Source organism: Glycine max, chromosome 2 (assembly GCF_000004515.6).
Source record: "Glycine max cultivar Williams 82 chromosome 2, Glycine_max_v4.0, whole genome shotgun sequence".
Taxonomy (NCBI): Eukaryota; Viridiplantae; Streptophyta; class Magnoliopsida; order Fabales; family Fabaceae; genus Glycine; species Glycine max.
Window position 1 is genome coordinate 45,178,523 of NC_016089.4, and position 23,868 is coordinate 45,202,390.

Here is a 23,868-nt window from a genome sequence, read left to right on the forward strand (position 1 = left end):
CATCTTAGTGTTACTCTGCAACATGTTTGATGCCTTCTATCACTGTTATTCTGAACCGATATCCCAACTTAATAGAGTCCAACGGACTATGTATTTCAATACAATCTAAATATTGACAACCATTGAAAAAAAAAGCAACTGGTACGGTAACTCAACAACTACCCATTACAATCAAAAGATTGAATACCAACCAACCGATTATAAATGACAAACCGTCTAACGGCTTACCAGTCATGAATCTCAATACTCCAACAATATCCACATATTATGTAAGAAACACACCACTGAAAGGTATGCACTCACTTGGAAACTCACCCACATTCTGAAATACTTTCTAATTTGTGTGTTAAGTGTGTTTTTACCACATCTTCTGTTGGGGTCCACTACACTCCGAGACTTCAGAAGAGATTGAGTGAAACTCCGTCAACTTCATTTTTTCACTTGCTTACTACACCGTATTAGACCCAGAAAATGCAACGAAATAAAAAGAAATGTGAAAAAGGTTAATTTGTCTTGCCATACAAGTAACTCGGTACTCTTCGATGACATAAATTTTATGTGGCTGCAACCTTACCAAGTTATACCACAACTCAATGAATGATTCTAATAATGTACTACTAGGGCGAGGAACAAATTTGAATTAAAAGATTGAGGAACAAATTACTCTACTGCAGTAAAAAGAATGTGGCAAAATTTATCTTCTGAATGTTACATCTAACACTTCAATTTAATCTTAAGTTTATGTTCCAATAGTGAGCCACAAGGGAACTCGAACATGTTCCCAGGCGCTCACCCCAACCCAAAACCCTCTTCCTTTATGATTTGCTTCCTCAAGTAAAAATAAATAAATCAAACAAGTGACATCTCTTCACAAAACAAGCAGACATTTCCGAGATGGACAACAATGAATGGTGAGCACTCTGTTGAGTCATTTCACAGAACAGCATTCATGTTACGATAAATCTTAGGTACTCTCCCTGTCATTGATCATTTTGGGTGTTTCTTCACATTTGAAAGTCCAACCAGCAAAATCAGTCTCTGAAAATAAAGAGGAAGGAGTTGCTTTGAAGAATGCTAGGGGAACCTGCTTTACCCTCCGCGATATCTGCAATGGTGCAAGTTGTCACCAGACAATACAAGACAATGAGCAGTATGCGCATCTTTCTCTACTTCCTTTTATAATTCAAACAACATAAGCACATCATGAGAAGCGAAGAAAAATAGAGCAATTATTATATCACCTCTGCTCCAAGGATTGTTGCATATGAACCAGCACTAAAATCACCAACATTAACTTCAGTTGTTTTGGCCCTGACTGTCAAATCATTCCCAAGAGACAAAGCAAACCTAAAAGCACAAGCAAAGTACGCAACATTTAAGGGAGTATGTCAAATTCCAAATATGACATTTGAAATCAAATTGGGGAAAGAAGAAAAGAAAAACTAGGAATAAAGCAACAATTTCAAAACACTTGCCGTGAGGCAGGAGGACAGTAGTGGTGAAGAATAGTATCAATTTCCCAAAGAGAACTCCCTGCTCCAAGAGATCTTCATCAGCAAAAGAAATATAGAAGGCCAGGAAAAAAATGTAACTCTACCACCAAGAAAGAGTTGACTAGTTGACTTTATTTCCTTAAAGACTAGTCAACAATACATAACGAAGATACTTACTCATAGCACCTGACTTCTTAGGATCAGTTTCACTACTGTTAAAATGGTCAATGCCTGATTTCTGGCTGGGCATGGCAGTCTTTGCATTATCCGAGTTAGTAGCCATTCCTTCATCCCCTTTCCCTTCGTCAACACCATCTTCCTGCTCATATATCAGAAATTACAAGTTCAATCAAGATGTAATATTTTAACATGATCCTTAGTAACATCTCCAGTACTGAAGATGCAATCAAGAAATCAATGATTAGTTTAAGCAATAGACAAAACAAAAAACAGATTAAAGAAAACTGTATTTACCCGGTGCACCAAACAGTTGATTGAAGGATGTCTACGCAGAAGATTGTGTATCAGAGCTGTAATAACTAATGCACCTGAAGGAGGAACTGAAAGCAACAACCTACTCAATTTCTTTGCAAAGGAAGCAGCCAGGTAAGCTGGAAGAAGAGGTGACTTGAGGCAAGAATCAAGAAGCTGCAATTAGGAAATTGCATATTGTCATTTGTCAGCAAGCAGCACATGCACAGGATTTACATACAACAAAATCTTTCTTATCATTCACTTAATCTCTACAAATTTGGCTAGCCAACTAACTTAATCTCCATTATCCAAATTGCCAAGCATAGAAAATTTACAAAAAAAAATTAACAATTTAATAGATCATTAATATGTCCTTCATACAGCTGAACAGAAAGCATTCTTTTTTAATTCAAAATTCCACTTTTGTTATTTTTATTTGTCATAAGTGAAAAAAATTATTAACAAAGATTCACCTGGAAAAACCTTGCTCGATGTTTTGCCATGAAGATAGATGGAACTAAGAGGGCATATAGTTTGTCATAGAAATTTGGGTATTCCAATCCATACTGGGTCATTAGGACAAAAAGGCTGCTAAGAGCCATCACACTAACTACACCACCAACATCATATGATCTTGTTAAGAAATCACTGCACACAATAAAGTTACATGATGTCAGATTCAACATCTAGTTACCATAATAAATTGCCAACTTTGTGGAACATAGATGTTTACCATAAGATGATGGGATTAGATAGATGAGGAATAACTGCTTGGTGAAGACAAACAAGAACCTGGTAATAAAAAAATCACAGGTCAGGAAATCGAAAGGGAAAAAAAACTAATGAAGAGCAGAAGTATATAATAATGCAGTTGCATAAAATATAAAACAAAGGCATAAAAAAAGAATGCCACGTATACAATCACCACAATAATAATTACCATTTACCTTCATATTTTACATACTTAAAATGAAATCAAACAAAGCGAAATAGATTAGGTAAGTAATATATCATATGATATGCTAAAAAGTATCTGAGACCTGATTCACAAATAAAATATCTTCAACAAAAAATTGTATTATCCAAAGATTGCTTATTTAGTCATCTGATTACTATCCTCTCTGTAATATTTTCAAATTTTAAATTAGAGTAAGAAAATGGCACTGATAACAGTAATGACCAATTACTTTGCACCAGACAAACTACTGACATCTGAACCTATTCAGGTTTGTAAATCTCACCACTTCTTCCAACAAGAAAAATGCAGACCCGCATATCCTTCACCACAGCAATCTACCTTTTGTGAAGATCAAAAATCAATATGAAAACCAATGTTGTATTCTAAAGTTTGTATAGAACAGCTTTTGTGTCATAACGCATCCCAAGTCCTAACGTTATGTATAAAGGACCAATTGCCCATATAGACAGTTAGGTTTTTCTTCATGGTTCCCTTCGGTTTACATTTTCATCTCTTTTTCCAAATTATGCATATTGCATATTAATCCTAACAGTAACACAGACCACACATACACATGTGCACATAAGCAAGCAGGTACACATGGAAACAACTTATGAACACACACAGAGATGTTCATGCAAGGTCCTGAAATGTATGGACTACTACTAGAAATGGATTGGACCTAACTTACTCCCAAAAACTAGCTCAAAGAATGAGGAATACCCAAGTCATATGAGGAGTATCCTGGCCATATTCCTAACAAATGTGGAACATATTAACACAACCCCCTCATGCCCAAGACTGAATATCTAGAAAGTGAAGTTTGTAAAATTGAACATTTGCAAGTGACCCAATATCATGATTGGGTAGGCCTTAATACCATATTAGAAATGGACTGGTCCTAACTCACTTCCAAATGCTAGCACAAAAGAGGAGGATTACCCAAGTCTTAACATAGAGTATTCTAGCCACATTCTTAGCCAATGTGGGAAATCTTAATACAGCCCCCTCATGCCCAAGACTAGACTAGACTTCAAAAGCGTGAAATTTTCAAGACTGGACATCAACAGGTGACCCAATATGAAAAGTAGATAGGCTGTGATGCCATAAGCATATAAGAAAGGACTAGGCCCATCTTAAAAACTAGCTCAAAGGAGGAGGATGTCTTACAAGAAGTATTCTAACCATATTCCTAGCCAATTTTGGACTTATAAAGTATAAACAGAGTCAAATAATCAAAATTACACCCAAATAATGATATTCTTTTATAATCAAGTTTGTTCCTTCTATATGCTCCTAGTGCCCATCCCATATATGAAGAAGTACTGAAGTAGTTACCTTCATTAAACTTGAAGGCCTCTCTGTTTTGAGTATAGAGATAACAACGACAAGTTATTATCATCCCAATGCATGATTATTATAATTTATAATTAGGCAGTTTATTTAATATCACCCATGATATATATAGCTAATTAAGAATCTTACTGCAACCAATGATTTTTGTGAACAGAAGACTATTTAAGCTTCATAGATTAATAAAGGTTCTGAATGAAAAACAAAAGGCCACAAGCTGAATTAATCTGTTCTTTCCTAGAAAACAAAAAAAGTTGATGACCTGATGACAAGGAATTTGATAGAAACTTGGTAGTTGGTATCTTTACTAGAAACTAGAAAGGCAATAATTCCCTCTCGCAAATGACAAGTGGTCCTCTCTCTTAAGCTCTCTTCTTATTTATAGGCAACATGATTTATTTCTTTGACCAACTAACCTAACTAGTTAACTGTTGTAACCACCTAACTAATGGGTATCTATCAGACTTCTAGCTAGCAGAGATTCAAGATTATAATGACAGTGAAAGTGGAGGGCATTAAGGACACAGTAAGTACAGAAACCATCTTAACTCCAGAAAAAACAATAATATCCAGATTTCTGAACCACAACCTCTATTTGTTAAAGAAACTTACTGGCATGCCTATCAATATTTATTTCTTTTACAAAAAGAAACATAAAATTGAGCAGGATGTCCTCAATTGAGGACTATTAAAAAGGTTTTATCATCTCTCCTGTATGATACAGGAGAGGGCTGTATGCATCGTCAGGATATATTTACACATAAAGTAAGGACCCAATATTTAAAGGGAAGGGCAACCAATATTCTCAAGGCATGGTAAGAAAAGGTTACCACTTACCACACCACCGTATTTACAATTATTATGATCATTGTTAAAATCACAATGTTACTTTTAGGAACATAGGAACCTACAACTTTTAAACCATTTCTTGCTCATGTAAGATCGAAGATTGGTAGGATCTTTGTGAGATTGTCGGGTAGACATGTAGAATCAAGGGATTGCCGCTTCTCAATGACTTTCAGATCCATCAACACAAAGATCAGGTTTTACAACCCAGCCCAGAATGGTTCCTTTAAAAAAAATTGCCCTAATCACTTGTCTCTGCATGTGAAACACCATCCAAATGCAGCTATCCCTCTTTTTGAAATTCTCTTCCATTTTGATCTAATTTCAAGTTCAACTTGGGTGCCAAGAACTTTGTTCTTCTCTTCAGAATATTATTGAAGAACAAAACAGAAAATAAGATGGAAACTGGAGAGAGAAAACCGAAAGAATAGAACTGAATTATAGAAGATTGAAGAACAGATAATGGAGAACAGAATCCCCCCACCCCCCAAAGGATTTTCCCTTCAAAAAGGATCTCTCCTTTCTCACAAACACAAACTATCAAATTCACAGAATGCCCTTCATTGTAATTTCCCCTATATATAACCAATCTCTTCTAACTAGTCCAACTAACTAACTAACAGTTGTCATTATTCAACTCTCATTATATTAACAATGGAGAACATATGGACAATGTTGGCTATATATTGTACTTCTATTCTACTAGGATCTTACGACCAGTGTTACAATTCCACCATGTGTGTTTCTTCCCCCCTTCCACTCCTACATTGGATCTCATGACAACCTTGAGACATCATCTTACATGACATTCACACCATGTTTCAGCTATGTTCAAATTTCAAAAGCATAACTTGTAGATTACCTCTTTGTAAACATCATGTGGAAGAGGCAATCTAAGATATGCAATCCATGCTTTAGTAAATTTTAACTTCATCTTCTTCGCAATTTTGGCTGCTGACAATACCTATACATGTAAAATGAAAATTAAGTAGACAGTAAAAAATGAAAAAGTACACAAACAATTACAAGAGTTTTCAAATGAGAAGGCTCTTCAATATATAAATTCATTAAAATGAATATATACTAGGAAATTGGAGGGTAAGAGTTCCTCAATAATGAAAAAACAAAATGGGGAGTAGCATTTAACTTAGCAAACAGTAAGAAATAATAACTGACATTTTTGTTAGGCTTCTGGGACTTCTGCGGCTTATCATCAGCACCCTTATCTCCAGAGAGTTGCTTATGGTCACTTTCTATGGACAAAAAAATCCAAATTACAAATACAGGTACACTTCTATAGTTTCTTATCTAAAAAGAAATAGCAATTTGTAGATTGTACAAAGTATTAAGGAGAGAAAGAGAAGAAAACACTAAATATTCCATCATATGTATAGACCTCAAAAGGATCAAAGTCAAGATCTTCTGATCTTCACTATGATACATAGTTTTTAAAAACCAAAATGCCTAACAAGCAAATGAGCAAACAGTTACCTGAGCTGCTCCACATTTCCAAATCAGATGTATTATCCGAGCCTTTATGTGGGGGAACATGTGATATAGTGTAATACATGTTGTGGATGACACATTCCATACTGAAAAAGAGTATATTTTCAAGTTATCGACAGAATTAAATCATTATGGTTATTTAAAGTAAATTATTCATCTCCTAGTTTCATAACTTGAACCAAGTCTCCCTGGAAGAATTCAGAAAAGTACAACTTTAAAATTGCACTAGACAGCATTGAGCGGCAAAACTATAGCATGTTGTAAGCATGGATTATGACAAAAGAAAATAGTCATTTAACACAGATGATAGCCAACCAGCTATGATGATCTAAAAACATATCTTGACAAAGGAAGGAAATAGAAAACAAGAGAAGTAGCTTCAAAGCAATGGCTATAGGTCTCACTAACTTTGAGCTCAATTGACTTTCACTGGTGCCATCTGCACTTGCAATTTTATCATCTGACAATGATAAGCAAATGAGTTATCCAACAGAGAATACTCAAATAGTTGGAAATTGAAAAAACAGCACACAAAACTCCTGTTTGCAATTTTGCACGTTAAGAATTGGAAGACGAAGACAAAATATAGGCTAGAAACGCACCTGAGACATCTTTTCCCTCCAAAGTACTAGCGAGCTTTTTTAGACTTATAAACGTAAAATAGCTGCACCAAGTAACTTAATAAGTCAGTAAACTAACAAAACTCCATAACCAACATGAGCTATGCACTAAACACTTATGCACGTAAAATCATGTCAGTGAATCTCAATCAAGGACTAACAAATTCATCCTCATAACACTTTCTACATAAATTCAGCCTTCCATAAAAGGGGCTAATAGTAAAATAATACAGTATATACCATAAACCGTGATAATAGCAAAGAACTTAAGAGCACAATATCCATACCGAACATCAATATACTTGAAATACTTCGTCGCCAGTAAATCCACCAAAAACGTAGGGGGGCTAGAAGAGTAAACCTAATAGTATCAATCCAAAATCAACGAAATCGAATCAAAACAACGAAAACAACCACAATTATCGACAAAATTGGCATAACGTACAATACTATGGAGAAGCTTGTGGTACAGAGAAGAGTGGAAGGCACCGCCATTGGCGACCTTGACAAACTCCATGAGCGTGTCCAGCACGAGTTCCTTGAGCGTCTCATCTCCCTGCGGCGAGGCGAGGACGTCGAGGAGGGACTTGAGGAACTCGTCAAACTTGGAACGGAGCCAGGCGAGGTAGATGAACTCGGATTGGTCGTCGGCGGAGGAGGGGGCGGAGGAGGAAGGAAGCTTGGGGAGGAGAGGGAGGAAGAAGGAGTGGAGCGAGAGGAGGGATTCGAGGACGTGGTGAGGAGGGGAAGAAGGGGAAACGAAGGTGAGGAGGAGAGGGAGGTTGTTGATGTGCGAGGCGGAAGAGAGAAGCTGGTTCCCTAGGGTTTTCAGCTCTGCGACGCCGTATCGTCCTTTCTTCTTCTTCCTTGGAGGATCCATGGTTCGGCACAAAAGAACACGCCCCGCAGCTGCACGAGGTTTAATTTAGTAGTGTTGAGGGTTTTAGTTTTAGACGGAGGGAGGGAGAGAGAGTTTAGTTAGTTGACCATTACTTTCTGCACCTCTGTTTTGTTTCCTGCACCCCTGAAAGGACTTAAATGGATACAACTACCCCTCACAAGTCACAAGGTGAAACCACCGTCAACAACATAGATCTAATTAGGGGAGGCTATAAAGACCGGTCCGCCAAGCCCATATTTTAGAAGGATTGCTTAAGTCCAATCTACAAATTAAATAATCTTTTTTTAAGGTTTAGATTTGATCCGTAAAAGTTCATCGATAAATTGATTGTTATTTATGCATCATGGATAATAAGAAAAAATATCATTATATTTTTTTAATCTTTACTTAGCTTATGAAAAAGAAACACATGGTAAATTTGTTTGTGTGGATATTAAATATTTTTAATTTTTTTCTTGTTAAAACTTATTTTTCATTACCCGGTGGATATTATGATAAATCTACATCAAACTCTAGTTGATAATGAAAGCATTAATATATGACAACCGTTATGTGAGAATAATGTTTCTTGTGCACACGTTTTTCAAAAATACCATTATATACATGCAAAGGGTGAATCCCAAACATAGAGGTCTCTAACTAAAAAAGCAAAGCAAGTATCTCAAAAGTAAGCCTAAGAAGATACAAGAATCATATCAAAATAAATTCACGCTTGGTACATAGTCATTCTGAATCTATTTAATCTAGAGGATGAAACTTAAATTAGTGAGACATCTCAATGAGTATCCTAATATGCAACAATTTAAACATATATGTCAAAACTACATAAATTTTATAAAACTTTTCTTTGAGATTTAATTTGGTGTACAGCTTTAACAATTTGCTTAAATAAAATGCATCTTGAAATAAATCTCAAACTTTGTATGTGTCATCTATTAGTCTGTATTTTTTTATTTTTTCATCTTGTGGTTGAATTGAGCTCACATTCTTCAGGAAGTGTCTTTCTTGTCTTTATCATTACTCTTCCCTTACCGCTCTTTGAGGACCTAAGGGGACAAAAAAAATTTCCTTGTCGAAAAGGATACATAAAAGTATTATGCACATTTATTTTGCTAACTTAAATCTATTGTCATCCTTTGGTGACTAAAGGAGTAATTATCATTCTTTCACCAAATAAGACTTTCCATCATTCATATGTGGGCATTTATTATCATTATGTAGTCATAAGTGGACATACAATTTAATAATGAAAGTAACTACTTGATTGGAAACCTGTATTACTCTATTACTCTTGCACTTAGATGGCGCTCAACACCATTGTACAAAAGTTCCAAGCATGTTATTTGGATGTCTTATGCTTAGTGCATTGAAGGATGCTCTTAGCGCTTATGCAAATGTTCCAACACATGCTTTGTGAAGGTACTACACTTGGTGCAACAATATTGCGCTTGGTGTCACAACACATAACCCACCCTTACGATTTGGGAGGGCTTGCGTTTAGCCTAAGGCGACAATCTGCAAGTGATTAAAATGTTAGATTTTTATACATTTGCTTAGAGCACCTACCAAAAAACCAACAAATGTTCAAATATTATTTCCATAAGTTTCCAAACATAAAAACCCTTATTTTAACCCATCAATGCAAATAACTAAAGAATCAACATTTCCCCAAATTTGAATTTTAACTACAAAAATGCAAAATTGAAGGAAAAAAGGAGCAACAACCAACCAAAACTAAGAAAATAGAAAACAAGATTGGGATGCACTCACCAAGTAGTCCTAAGTGTGGGTATTGGGTGAAGGCTTTTTTTTTTCCTTTTATCCTCCTTCTCTTTTTTCTCTCCAAGGTAAGTTGATGTGTGTGTGTGTGTGTTAGGGCTAGCTAAAATGGTGTAATTAAGTCTTTATTGGTCCCTAAGAATCTTCTTCAAAACCTGACATAACCATAGCCCAATATTTCTACATTACACTAAGCACTCTATAAATTATTAGACAAAAAAGCCATTTATTTATTTATCTTTTTAATCTCATTATTCTAATTTTTGAAATGTAATTGTTTCATTTCCTAAAATGTTAATGTGATGTTCATAAACGATATAATCAAATAATTTAAAAAAAGATAGGATGCTGCAATCTTTGATGTCCAAATTTTGTCCAAACTACCAAAGGAACTTACCTTGGTGGATGTTTAACCCATATATCTACCCATGATGGACCAAGATTTGAGATTGACATTTCTATTTCACAGGTTATGTTCATGCTATAAATTTTTTGTGTAAGAAAGATAGAATTATATACAACTCATATGGGATTAAAAATTTATTTTAAATTACCAATCATACATTCACAATAGTTTATATATGTTTTCAATACCCAATGACCAAAAATTGGCGGTTACATTATAACAATAAGAGTATTGGATATTTTCTGGCAGCTCTATTCTCCAACATGACCTCAGTCGATCAAGTGGGTTGGGGTGGAAGCACAATAACTCCTCCTTCCTCCTATGGGATCTGATTTTTTCCTAACGGAGACTTTAGTGGTGCATGTTATTTTCAGTTGATCGCATTTCAAGATGCATCAAGACAAAACATTGGACCTAAAATGACACTACACATAAATAGACACGTCATATATAGCATGGATTTGTTTCTATTTCTGTTTGGTTCTCGTTAACTTTATAATTATCTTTCACTTGACTACTGTCTCTTAGTCGGTTGAGTTATAACCATCATGAAACATCCTTCTTGTTAATGAACTCTTCTTGTCACCAACCGGTCTTAGTGGTTAAATCATGTTATCAAAAGAATTCTTTAACCTCATGTTGCATGCCACTCAAATCCATGTGGTTTTCCTATACTCTTCCATTTTTGAAGAATGTTAACTTTATTCTTGGAATGAAGGTGAGATCCCTTCCTCTGACACACATGGGACTAGTTTTATACCTATAACTTATGTTCATAATTAAATTAACTGTTTTTTTTTAAATAGTGTGAATTAGTAAATATATATATATATATATATATATATATAAAAGAGAGAATGGAATATAATTACATACTTTTATAAATAAAAATCAATAAGTTAGTGACATTTAGGTAATACCATTCAGTAGAAATTTGCATATCTTATTATTAATTTTAATTAACATTAATTTGACTCAAGGACTAATCAGTCACCTTAGTTTGACCCATATGATTGACTAACACTAATGCATTCACATTACGTATGGAATAATGATTTATTTAACGGAAGAATTCATATAATCATTTTTCTTAAATGATGTGAATTAGTTGAAAGAGTAATATATATAAGAGTGGAGGAAGTACAAAATCAATAAGTTTTCAACGATATTTAATAATTATATTCAATAAGATAAATAAATTATATAATAAGTATAGAAAATTGCTTTAGTTATATATATTTAATAATTTCATTAATTATATATAATAAACAAATTATTATGTATTTATAAATTTTTTCTTCTTATTATTAAAAGTATCTATTTTAAGATATATTGTATAAACTAAAAATATTTTACAACACTACTAGTCAGCTATATATATAGGTGTGTGTAATTGGTCATCAAGTCATTTTGTTTGATAGGTAGACTTGTGAAAAAAATGATGAATATATTGCTCTTTGTCCTGTGTTTGGTGACTAGTAGTGTCAACCATGGAGTTGATGATATTCAAAATATTAAAGAATATTTAAAGCATGAGAGACCCCTAAAGCTCATTAACAAACATCATGTTGAGAGTATTCATGTATAATTCATAGCCTTATATATCAATATATGCGTCTTTTATGTTGAGCTTGGATTCCACTAGATGGTTTAATAATTTTTTTTAATATATATGTTGTATTTTGAATTTTATAGACAAAGTTGGGAATATCATTGATTGTATTGATATTAACAAGCAACCAACATTTGAGGCCTTTACTAAAAAATCATAAGTTGCAGGTATACACTACTTTGGATAGCCTCATGTGTGGTTAACTTTTTATCTTTATTTGATTTTATTTCTTCTTAATTTCAATGTTTATTTTTGCTTTCTTAATTATAGAGAAAACCCAACTTAAAAACATCAATTGGAAAAATAAGTGTGAAAAATTCAACAACTAGACTTATATTAGGACTTGAGAATGACCAATATTGTCCAACTGAGACGGTTCCTATTTAGAGAATAACAAAAGATGATCTCATTAAAGACAAATCATTATTAAATAAATCATATCCTAACTCAAGATAGCCCTGATAATCATGTAAGTTTTGTCTTGTATAACTAAACTTCAAATATTCTTAGTTTACTTCTATAAATTGCATCACATCTAACGTTTCAATTTGAGTGGTTATTTAAATTTATTGAATTAATTTTGTAGTTTGCAGAATCTCTTGTATCAACTTTAGGTCCTTATTATGGAGTCAATGGTTTAAATAGCTTTTATAATCCAAAAGTTGAGAAGGGTCATAGTAATGCTTATGTTTTGTGGGTTCGGAATGGAGATGCTAATAAGTTCGCGTTTAGATGACAATGTGAGTTTTGCTTTTAATTAATTATATATAAATTTTAGTATTAATTAATTGATAACAAAATCTCATATTTCTAGCATTCCTTTGCATGGAATTATCATTTTTTTTTCCAAAAAGTTATATGCATTTTATTTAATTTGTGTCAATTTGATGGTGTAGAAAATAATATCTAATTAATTTGAAAATTTGGCGTTAGGTGGATCCATATTTATATGGTGGTGATACAACTTATATTTATTCACGTTGGACGGTAAAAAAATATTTTTTATTTTATCTTTACTTATCCTATAGTAAATGAAATACATGATAATTTTTTTTATATAAATATCTAATATGTTTAACTTTGATTTGAATCTTATTTTTTATTTTAGGTTAATTTTTAAAAAATAATTCATTTCTTCAAAATTTAATGTTATATTAAAAAATGACAAAGAGATAACTATACGAAAACACTATGTTTTAAAAAATAATTCATTTCTTCAGATTTTGTTCAAACTTTAAGAGGAAGTTACCTTGTTTGACATATGGACAAAACATCTATTTATGGTGGAACACTTATTGAGTCTAATTTTTATTATCTAGGTTATGTTCATGCCATAAAAAAATTACTATAAAAAATATAAAATTCTATACAACTCATATGAGGTTAATATATATTTAATTTTCAAATCATGCATTCTTAAGTAAATATAATGATTTTTTTATAATAATGTATGTGACATGTAAGGTAGAGTATGATATATTATTCGCAAAAAAATATATACTTATTCAAGACCCAATGATATGGTGGTTAAAATTTGAAAATACAAATATTGGATATTTTTTTATAGCATTGTTCTCCAACATGGCTTGAGCTGAGCAAGTGGGGTGGGGTGGAAGAACATATGCTTGTACTCATACTCCTAGTCCTCCAATGGGATTCAAATATTTTCCTGATAATAACTTTGTTAACGTATGCTTTTTTAGGCATGTCTCATTCAAGAATGATTCAAAGCAAGATTATGGACATGTTATTATGTAGACACAACTATCGATAAATATAATTGTTATGGTGTTGAGTACTATGGAGATCAAGGAGGACCAATTGGGTATTCTCTTCAATTTGGAGGACCCAGTGGCAATTATGGTAATTAATTTATTTTTCAATTAAACTATGTATGAAGTTAAAAAATAAATAATATTACAAACATTATTTAGAATAATATTTTGTCCATCCTTCTTTGTTTTATGTTGGTAATTTTCCTAATACAATTCATTTTCATCTCAAGTTTATTTTTAAAATTTCACAAATAAAGTTGGTGATATGCCTGGGATATACATGATTCATGAGGAATGAGTCTTTCTCTTAATTGATAAGTGCTAAATTTGTTAATGGGAATGAAGTCCTCAGGAATTGAAGCCTAGTATGTAATGCAAACTTCACGGGAGTGGGATAGATTCATGATATTCAATGTAAACAATTTGCAATTCATAAAAAATAAGTTAATGTGCTAACTTTTTCCTTTATCAGGAAGTTAGATTTCTACAATATATAGTCATATAAAACTCGAGTTAAATGTTAAATTGGTGTGCATGTAACTTCAATCCACATACTCAAGTCCTTTCTGACACCCACAATTTTATAAAACTTTACTTAAGTTGCAGTTTTTTTTTTTTATCTATAGACAAGTTGGAAGGATAATTATTCAATGACTTCTTCAATTTTGATTTGAATAAGCAAGAAACTTTGTCAGGAAATATAGTATACCCAACATGTCGCTTAGTAATTTTCTTTATATGTTTGACCTTTGAATTGTGATATTTCTAATCAATAGCTTGTTAATGGGTGGGTGTCTATATACCTTTTGTGATTGCTGAATGTCTTTGCTTGACCAATGGAGAAGAAACAAATGAGATGTATTAGTATTGATAATAACTGTCAAGTTTGATCTTATTTATACCCATAACTAATTATGTTATTCCTTATAACTATGTTGACTCTTTGGTTAGAGTTTGTAGTTACATGCGTTCTTTGAAAATCATGGTATCCCTCAATCGAAAACCAATAATTAATTTTTTGAGATACTAAGATCCATTTAAGGGATTGATCTCTTCCAACAGATTTTTTTTTTAAACGCACATGTTAAAAATTGAACTCATGATCACATATTTAAGGGACAAGGTTATCCACAGTCTTTTTGAATGAGATATAACTTGTAACTAATTTTGATTCTACTTAGTACAATGTATTGAGTCATGGTGCTACAACCTTCTTTCAAAGTGAGAAGTTTGGATTAAGGCTTATTGGATGCTAACAAGATCAAATCCTTCCTATGACATATTAAAAACTAGTTGAATGAGCTATGAAAATGAAAACACTCCTTGAATTTGTTTACAGGATATGCAATAGTTTTATGTTAAATTAAACAAAACAATTAAAGATAAATTAAAAAAAAAAGATTTTCCTTACCTCAATGCTTGTGGTCAAAATGATAGGCAATCATTACTATTATTTTTTTAAATAATAGGCAAAGTATATCCTCTTATAGGTTCAAACAATGATGGTTTTTATTCTCCCCATCGGTCCCATGGCTTTGGTGTTTTTGTCCCACCATGTTGCTCTTTTTGTGTCTCCTATTTTCTTCCTTTTTATTGATGAAATTGGCTTTTTGCAACAAAGAATAAATGGGTGTTTTTAGTGCCAACCTAATTGGGATCAAGACTCACCTTTGATGCTTCCCAAAGTCTCTCTTTTACTTTGAGAAAAAATGCTTGTGGTTAAATGGTCAATGATAGCCTTCAAATTATATATGTTTTTAAAATCAAATTGGATAAATATTAGTTTATAGTTTGCCATGTATTATAAAACACAATTTTCACCCACAAGCCTAAACCTAATTGTTATGGTGCTACATACTATGGATATAAAGGTCCGTTAGGAGATATTCCCCAATTGGGGGACTGGGTGATAATTGTGACTATTAATTTGCTTTTGAATCAAACTTTAAAGGAAGTTCAAAAATAAATATTGTTGCTATCATTATTTAGAAGAATCTATCCTTCTATCATTCTCTATTTTGTGTTGGTAATTTTCATGATGCTATTATTTTCATCTTGAATTTGCTTCCAAAATTTCACAAATAAAAGTGGACATCCTTTATTTCTCATAAAATAATTAAGAAGCATATTTTTAGTTATAAAATATCAAACTATTATGATTTACACATTTATCAAATGCAAATAACATTTACTCTCCTCATATATTTTTAATTAACCTTCACTTATTAAAGATAACAAGAATTTGTTTAACTCTAAAAGTATCTAGTTGTTACAAATCATTATGTAAACAAAATGTGAATACCCATTTTTGTATAGATAAATAAACATAAAATAGAATTAAAAAAATGGAAGAAATAAAAAAAATTGGATATGTAACACCCTTCTTTCTCTATATGGGCTTTCTTGTTAATTCAAATTTTATAGGAATAATTTAGTACTTTGACCAGTAAAGCATCATTCAATATAAATATACACGTAACTTTATTTCCTTTTTTAAGACTTATACATGAAAAGTACATGGCATTTCAATTTTTAAAAGAATTTTTTATCATTAATTCATCCGAATCCCTTTTCAAAGAAATGTCCATTAACCACATGTCACTTTTGACGAAACAATTTACTTCATCAAAACCATCTGTTCTCAAGAAAACATTGACGTTTAATAAAACTTTAGATATATATTTTTCAAAAAAAATTGTTGTCCTAACCTTTTTTTACGATTTCTTATAATTTTTATAATAAATATTCTCTTATTTTAATTCCCCAACCAGTATCTTAAAAACATTGATTAGCGAAATCCAAAATATTTATCTAATATTTAATTGGCCATTAAAATAAAATTAGTAATTTTTGAAATAAGATTATTATTCATAAATAATTAAAAAGATTATGTACAAAATTATAAAAGCATCATGCATAACATGAGAATAAATTTAAAACTTTATCTATTCAAATATAAAATAAAATATAGACTTTACCATGGAATTGAAATTAATCTTAATTCCAAATGACAAAGATGATGTAAGTAAAAAATGAAAATTATGATAACAATAGTTAAGCTATGATTAAGAAAAAAAAATAGCCAACCATCACTTGAAACATCTAGATTTTAGCTAATAAAAAAGAACTAAGTTGTTTCTCTATATATGGAAGATTAGTCTCATGGCTCTTTCTATAGGATATCTTGCTATATATATAAAAAAAAAAGAAAGAAGAACGAATTTTTAATTACATTTATGTATAGAAGTCAAAGAACAAATTACTCCAAAAAGAAAAGGATACGATCACACATGAATACGGTTGTTTTAGCCAAATTTCATCATTTTGAAGTCTGTTTTACGAGAAAACTGAAAGAGCTATCAAAATCCTTGCATATTAGACATAGGGAAATGGAGATTAGTTCGAAACGCATGAATGGTGATGTAGTCTTCTTTATTCTTTTTTTTTTTTCACTCTTTCATATTTTTCCCATCCCTTTCTTGTTTCTCCTTACTCTGGAATGACCTTGGACTAACTCGATGACACCAAAGAGGCCTTAGAATCTTAATATTCTTGTTTTGAGATTAACAAATAAATGTGTGTAATTTGTTCAAAATGATGTTCCCAAATTTGCATGCGTGAAGATACCAAAGGGGTCTTTAAATCATTAAGTGTACATTATTCATTCAGAAGGTGTGTTGAGTGTTCATAGATCTGACTTATTTATTGTTCTTTTCCCAATTATTTCTTAAAAATCACATAATTTTAAAATTAAATATTAATATAATATAAAAATTGAAAAAAGGACAATAAAAAAATCAATTTCGTGTGTTCACATGTTTAAGAACAGCTGGTTGGCAAAAATTTGACAGTGAAGAATAAAAAATTGTAAAAGAAAATAACAAAATGTTATTTCACTTATATTTCATAGGATTAGATGCGACTTTTAATAATAACACCCACGTGTCTTATTTCACACGAGATGAGAGTCCCTCTGTGATCTGTGTCTGTGTCCTCTGTCATCATCTCTTACTTAATTTACCCCCTTTGTCTCTCTCTGCCCCCGATCTCCCTCTCTCTAACGACGCCGTTTCGATCCTCTCCTTCTGCTTCGTAGTAACAGAGTTCAAACCATACCATGGATGAGACTTCAGCTCTCATCGAAGCCATTCTCCGAGAGCAAGAGGAAGAAGAAGAAGAAGCTCACAGAAGAAGAAGGAACCACACCACAATCAAAAATAACAACAACAACAACAACGAATGGCAAACGGTGTCGTATACAAAGCGCAACCGCAACCGCAACAATAATAGGAAGCCTCTCGCCGACGACAATTTCGCCGCCGATCCTTCTTCCTCCGACGTCTTCAGCTCCGTCCAGCGCCATTCCGAGGACCGCCGCCTCCGGCTACTCAAGTCTCAGATCGCCGCCGCTGAAGCGGCTGCTGCGGAAGCCACACCGAGCAGATCGAAGCGGCATTCCGACAACGAGGAGGACGGCGATGCCGAGCCTGAAGCCGAGGTGAAGAAGGCGAAGCAGAAGAAGCCGAAGAAGCCGAAGGTGACGGTGGCCGAAGCTGCTTCCGGAATCAGCGCCGATGATCTCGACGCGTTTCTCGCTGAAATTACCGTGAGTGTTTCAATTATTGATCTTCTGCGATTGCGATTCGTTGAATGTGAGAGAGAAATAAAAAATGAATCGCGTTTGCGCAGGCTTCGTATGAATCGCAGCAAGATATTATGCTGATGCGGTTTGCTGATTACTTCGGTCGCGCGTTCTCGTCGGTGAGTGGAGCTCAATTCCCATGGTTGAAGACGTTCAAAGAGTCTACCGTTGCAAAGATTGTTGATGTGAGTTGTTTCTGTTCCTTTTTATTTTATTTTAATTCGGATTATGACTTCGAAACGAAAGTTGAACGATTTTGTGATGCGCGTGACATATGGTTGTTTGTATGGTATAGAATTTTGAATTGCATGAGTGAGTTCTGATCTGGTTGTTATTTTATTATTCGTGAAAAATGTTGCTGAATTATGTGCCTTCTGTAATGATCTGTCTAATGCAATGCTCTTTTGTGTTCATTGTTGATGGTTTGAATGCTAGTGGTCCTTTCTCAGTGACTATTGTTAAGTGTTTCTTATCATTTTGACTTTCCCAACAGATCCCTCTTTTGCATATATCTGAGGATATTTACAAAATATCAACGGATTGGGTCAGTCATCGATCATATGAAGCACTTGGTTCCTTTGTGCTATGGTCGTTGGACAGCATTCTTGCAGACCTTGCCAGTCATCAAGGAGTTGTTAAGGGATCTAAGAAGGCAGTCCAGCAATCATCACCGAAATCTCAGGTACCCTTTGAAATCATACCATTATATTTGGTGTAGTCTTTTTAAAGGTGTTGCATTTCTTAAAATTTAATGTGGACAAGTACATTCCTATATTTTTTCTTTTGCTTTTTTTTTTTTTTTAAATAGTACAGAAAGAAACTTTGCATTTTTGTTGATCTGTGTCTCCATCTGAGCAAGTATCTGTATCTGTGAGAGATGGTAATTAGTTTCCTCTGCGATCAAGCTAGCTGACACCACCTAATGAGTTAAAGCTTGGTTGTATGTTGTTGTTCTAGCCTTGTAGGATGTCATTGATAATGAGAACTTTTTCTGAATGCTAATGCGAATTTTTAATGAGTTTTTTTGTTTATTCTTTAATGTGGAATTTTGTAGATACTGAGTTTTTTCTAAGTGTCTTTACTAGGTTGTTCCCTGTTTATTATGAAATATAAAAATATTCAAAATAAAATGACCAATTCTCAAGTCTGTCTTAGATCTTGAAATTTTTTTCTTGTGGTTCCTTAGTTTTGTTATTAATAGATATTGACTAGCTTGTCAAACAATATGAAAATGGGTTATATGTCCTATGAGACTGAAATGCACTAGGATTTAAGGATGGCAAGGATATGTGATAGAGGCTGAGAGGGAAAAGTTTGGATATGGAGTATACCTCGGACAATTATCTATTGCAGTCTGATGATCCTCAGCTTTGAATGGTCGTGCATCTGATTTCTGGAAATGAAGTTAGATATCAATATCAATAAGGATATTTTGTGAAGGAGGCCCTTTCACTAAACTTCTTGGTGTTCTAGGATCAGCTTGGCTCTTGGCTGACTCCTTTCAATCAAAATTGTATAATTTTTTATTTTTTTTGCATCATGTCCCCCAAATTTGATTGAATACTAATAAACTTGTTGAAATATCATTAAAAAAACTTATAATTTTAATTTAATGCTGTAACATGTTTACACGAGCTATATCATATAATTCAGTGAATATTTGGTGTGAATATTGTGTACACTTGAACTACAGGTTGCCATGTTTGTGGTTTTAGCAATGGTGCTTCGACGAAAACCTGATGTCTTGATTAGTTTATTACCAATAATAAAGGAGAATAAAAAATATCAAGGACAGGATAAACTCCCTGTCATTGTTTGGGTGATAACTCAGGTGAGTGTTTTAAACATGATTTAGTACCCCCACCCCAAATAATCTTTAGTTATTATATGGATTTGTAACTGGATTAGGATTTGTGTAGGCTTCTCAAGGAGATCTAGTTATGGGGTTGTACTTGTGGGTATATCTTCTATTGCCAATGCTGAGTGTGAAGTCTGGTTGTAATCCACAGTCAAGAGACTTGATATTACAGTTGGTTGAGAGGTCAGGAACCTTTGTGATTCGACACTAACTTTCCCTGATTTGTTTATTGTAACTAATGCAGAATTCCTGGCTGCTCCTTCTTGCCTTTAATGATTTATCTTCTTTCGTTCTTTCTTCTTTGAAACAGAATTATCACATCTCCTAAAGCTCGTTCTATCTTGCTAAATGGGGCTGTCAGAAGGGGGGAGCGTGTTGTGCCCCCATGGGCACTTGATTCTCTATTGAGAGTTACTTTCCCTCTTCCTTCAGCCCGGGTCAAGGTAGATTTTTTTTAAAGAATCTTGTGTGTTTTCTAATCACTTGCATTGCAATCATTGGCTTGGCTGAGATACTCTTTTGGTATTTGTATATTTTTTATTAGGCCACTGAAAGATTTGAAGCTGTTTATCCAACATTAAGAGAAGTTGCCCTTGCCAGTTCCCCTGGAAGCAAAGCAATAAAGCATCTTGCACAACAGATACTAAGCTTTGCAATTAAAGCTGCAGGAGAAGGTAATATCTAGTTAATGTTGATTGCCATCTTTTTTTTCCTTTGCACATTATTTACTTGTTATTTGCAGTGTACGCTGTCTCTCAAGTAATTATTATTAAGAGTTGAAGGAGTTGGTGTTGTACTTTAGTGTGAAAATTTAAATGCTTGAATCTTTTACAGCTAATTCTGACCTATCAAAGGAGGCAAGTGACATTTTTATTTGGTGTTTGACTCAGAACCCTGAATGTTACAAGCAATGGGTGAGTACAGGGGAATAATATTTAACAATTTCTTTTCATTTGTTTCCTACACCTTTTTTCCTCGTGACTCTTTTCCTACTTACTAATACAAGCATGTATTTAATACTGGGAAACAGGATTTTCTTTATATGGATAACCTTGAAGCAAGTGTTGTTGTATTGAGAAAACTTTCTGGTGAATGGAAGGAATACTTTGTCAAACATCCTACTCTTGATCCTTTGAGGGAAAATCTTAAGAGCTTCAGTCAAAAGGTAAACCATTTGCATTTTTAGTAAATACAGTTGCACAATGATTGGAGAAATTCAACCTTTATAACTGTTCCTGCTGCATTTTATGTAAATCTGAATGAACACTGACAGTATGCAGTATGCATGTTGAAGTTTTGGTCTATTTTACAAATTGTACTTGTATGATCAAGGGCACTTTAACAACTTAATTGAGCGCATATTAAATAAGAGCTTATCATCAAAGAGTCATAAAGCCCTTGATAAGATGTTTTAATTTTATGAGAATGGCTTATAGCTCTCCTGTTAGCTTATTTTGTTTAGCTTTCCCATTTAGCTTATTGAAATAAGCTTAAGTGAACTTATCATTAGCCACTTTCATATGCTTAACCAAATACGTTAAATTTTCCACATAAGTACTTGTATTATAAGCCCAAAAAGCTATTTGAAATTTCTTCCGAAGGTTCCCGAAATGGGGTTAATTGAATTGGCAACAGCAGTGTGATTAGGCTAGTTAATCTCTGGCAGCATATCTTAAATGTTTCTTTGACATATTTTCAAAATCCCTTAGACCAGAGTACTGAGTAGAATCTAAATACTGAAGTTATCTTAGATGATGTATTATTCCAGCTGTGTCATTGTAGAGGATGCATCTTATTTGAACTTAATTTTACTATATTGTAACTGGCAAGAGGAACTTATGCCATATCTCAATCTGTCTTTATAGAATGAAAAGGCATTGGCTAAGGTGGATGATGGTGCTCGCCATGCATTATTGAAGGATGCAGACAAGTACTGCAAAGTCCTTTTGGGACAATTGTCACAAGGCCATGGATGCTTGAAGAGCATGATAGTTCTTTCTGTTGTACTTGCTGTTGGTGCCGTTTTCATGTCCCAGAACTTGCATTTATGGGATTATAGTCAACTGACAGAAATGTTGAATCTCTCCTAGGATGAGAGTTATCCTGTGATTTGCTCGGTGCTTATGCCCAGTGTGGATCACTTCAGTCAATAGTGAGGTGTGATGAGGAATATTTAATTTATTTTAGTCTTCAACATAGCGAAATTAAAAAAAAAAAATAGGAGGAACAAAGCCATGGAAGCTGACCATTTATATAGGTATTGATGTGTGTTCTCAAATTTTAGGTCAACTTTAAAATTTCTTGCATAATTTTTTTTATAGTGGTTTGTTATATATTGATTTTCAGATAAAGTGCCAAATGGCTATAGAGAAATGAAAATGAAGGTGAAATGAAGTTGTGCATGAATGCAAATTTTGAAGCATTTAAATTCTCATTTGTCCGATTTTAGTTTGTTATATTTCTTAATGTTATTTTACAATCTTTGAACTTATTAGATTAGCCTTGAAAAATCGAGTGGTTTTGTGTGCAGCTCCTTTTTTTTTAACAACTTACAAATAATTAATAATGATGTGTTATACATCTGATATCCAGATGGTCGGATCATTTTACTGTATCAAAATTTCAAATTACCATTCTTGCTATTAGGTTAAACATTCTGTAAAGTAGATTAATTATTCACAATGGAGGCGACGGATCTGCATGTAGTTTTTCAAGAATTTCTTATTATATATTTTGATAACTTGTGATTATTCTATAACTAAATATACAAATGCCACCACTCTTTGATACTGATATTTGAAATGTGTCCCTTTTTAGCCAATAATGTGCTATCTATGTCATAGCTTAACCATGAAAATTCCTGCATGTATAAGAATATACATCATTTAGATAATCGTTTCTTTAAATATATAGTTTTTCGATTCTTGCTTGTTTAACACTTTTAGGAGATACAACTGGTTTAAAAGTTCACTTTCACCACATCAATCTAATGGTGTTCAATGCGTGGCACTTTTGTGAATGGAGGAATGTGTTATGAAAATATTAAGTTATTTATTTATTATTGGCCAATGTTAGTTGTTATAATAATATTAGTTTTGTTAACAAATGAGATCAAGCTCATAATCTTTCTTTTCTTTTTTATTTTTTATTTTAACCATTTAACTCACCTTATACCTCCTAATTGAAAATCTCAATTGTTAGCGCCTTGGATCTACTAGAATCATGCATTATATCATGACCCAACACACTTCTCGTTATAAAGTGTTAGACTATGAAAATAAATGGTGTTAAACACCTATGGTGGTGGGTCTACTGGAATCATGAATGGTGAAATTTTTGTTTGATCTTTGCCAAAAGTCCCGTTACCTTAACGGCTCAACTAGTGTTTTCTAATGACAAAAAAAGAATTAGAATGACACAAATATGCTATAATAAAAAAAAAACTGCTAGATTTTATTGCATCAGATACAATCAGCTAGAGTTTTCACTTGAAGATCGAAGATTCTAGACAAGAACAATATATATGCTGCATACTATGAAAATTACTGTAAGTTGTCCAAGCCCACTTTTTGATTTGAAAGAAGATATTAAGCAATTTGAAGGTTCTTATAGAAGGAAGATTCATGAAGAATTTATGGTGTGTTT

At 33.0% G+C, this 23,868-nt stretch overlaps 2 protein-coding genes across 2 annotated transcripts; one reads left to right on the top strand and one right to left on the bottom strand.

The window, feature by feature from the left end:
• Nucleotides 1-674: 674 nt before the first annotated feature.
• On the bottom strand, nt 675-8,213 carry LOC100795086 (protein NUCLEOLAR COMPLEX ASSOCIATED 4). Its single transcript, XM_006575434.3, has 14 exons — nt 7,696-8,213; nt 7,538-7,611; nt 7,233-7,294; nt 7,039-7,090; nt 6,616-6,716; nt 6,301-6,377; nt 5,987-6,088; nt 2,701-2,759; nt 2,441-2,615; nt 1,968-2,141; nt 1,671-1,812; nt 1,476-1,533; nt 1,242-1,347; nt 675-1,105 (listed from the first exon to the last, which is right to left on the bottom strand). The coding sequence occupies exons 1-14, from the start codon at nt 8,128-8,130 to the stop codon at nt 965-967; spliced, it is 1,758 nt and encodes a 585-aa protein (XP_006575497.1). The 5' UTR covers nt 8,131-8,213; the 3' UTR covers nt 675-964.
• A 9,362-nt stretch (nt 8,214-17,575) lies between these two features.
• LOC100795617 (transmembrane protein 214-A) lies at nt 17,576-22,635 on the top strand. Its single transcript, XM_003519286.5, has 10 exons — nt 17,576-18,329; nt 18,413-18,550; nt 18,859-19,047; nt 20,059-20,196; nt 20,285-20,406; nt 20,534-20,666; nt 20,768-20,897; nt 21,058-21,137; nt 21,254-21,388; nt 22,089-22,635. Exons 1-10 carry the CDS (start codon nt 17,841-17,843, stop codon nt 22,311-22,313), a joined length of 1,779 nt encoding a protein of 592 aa, XP_003519334.1. The 5' UTR covers nt 17,576-17,840; the 3' UTR covers nt 22,314-22,635.
• Nucleotides 22,636-23,868: the final 1,233 nt, after the last annotated feature.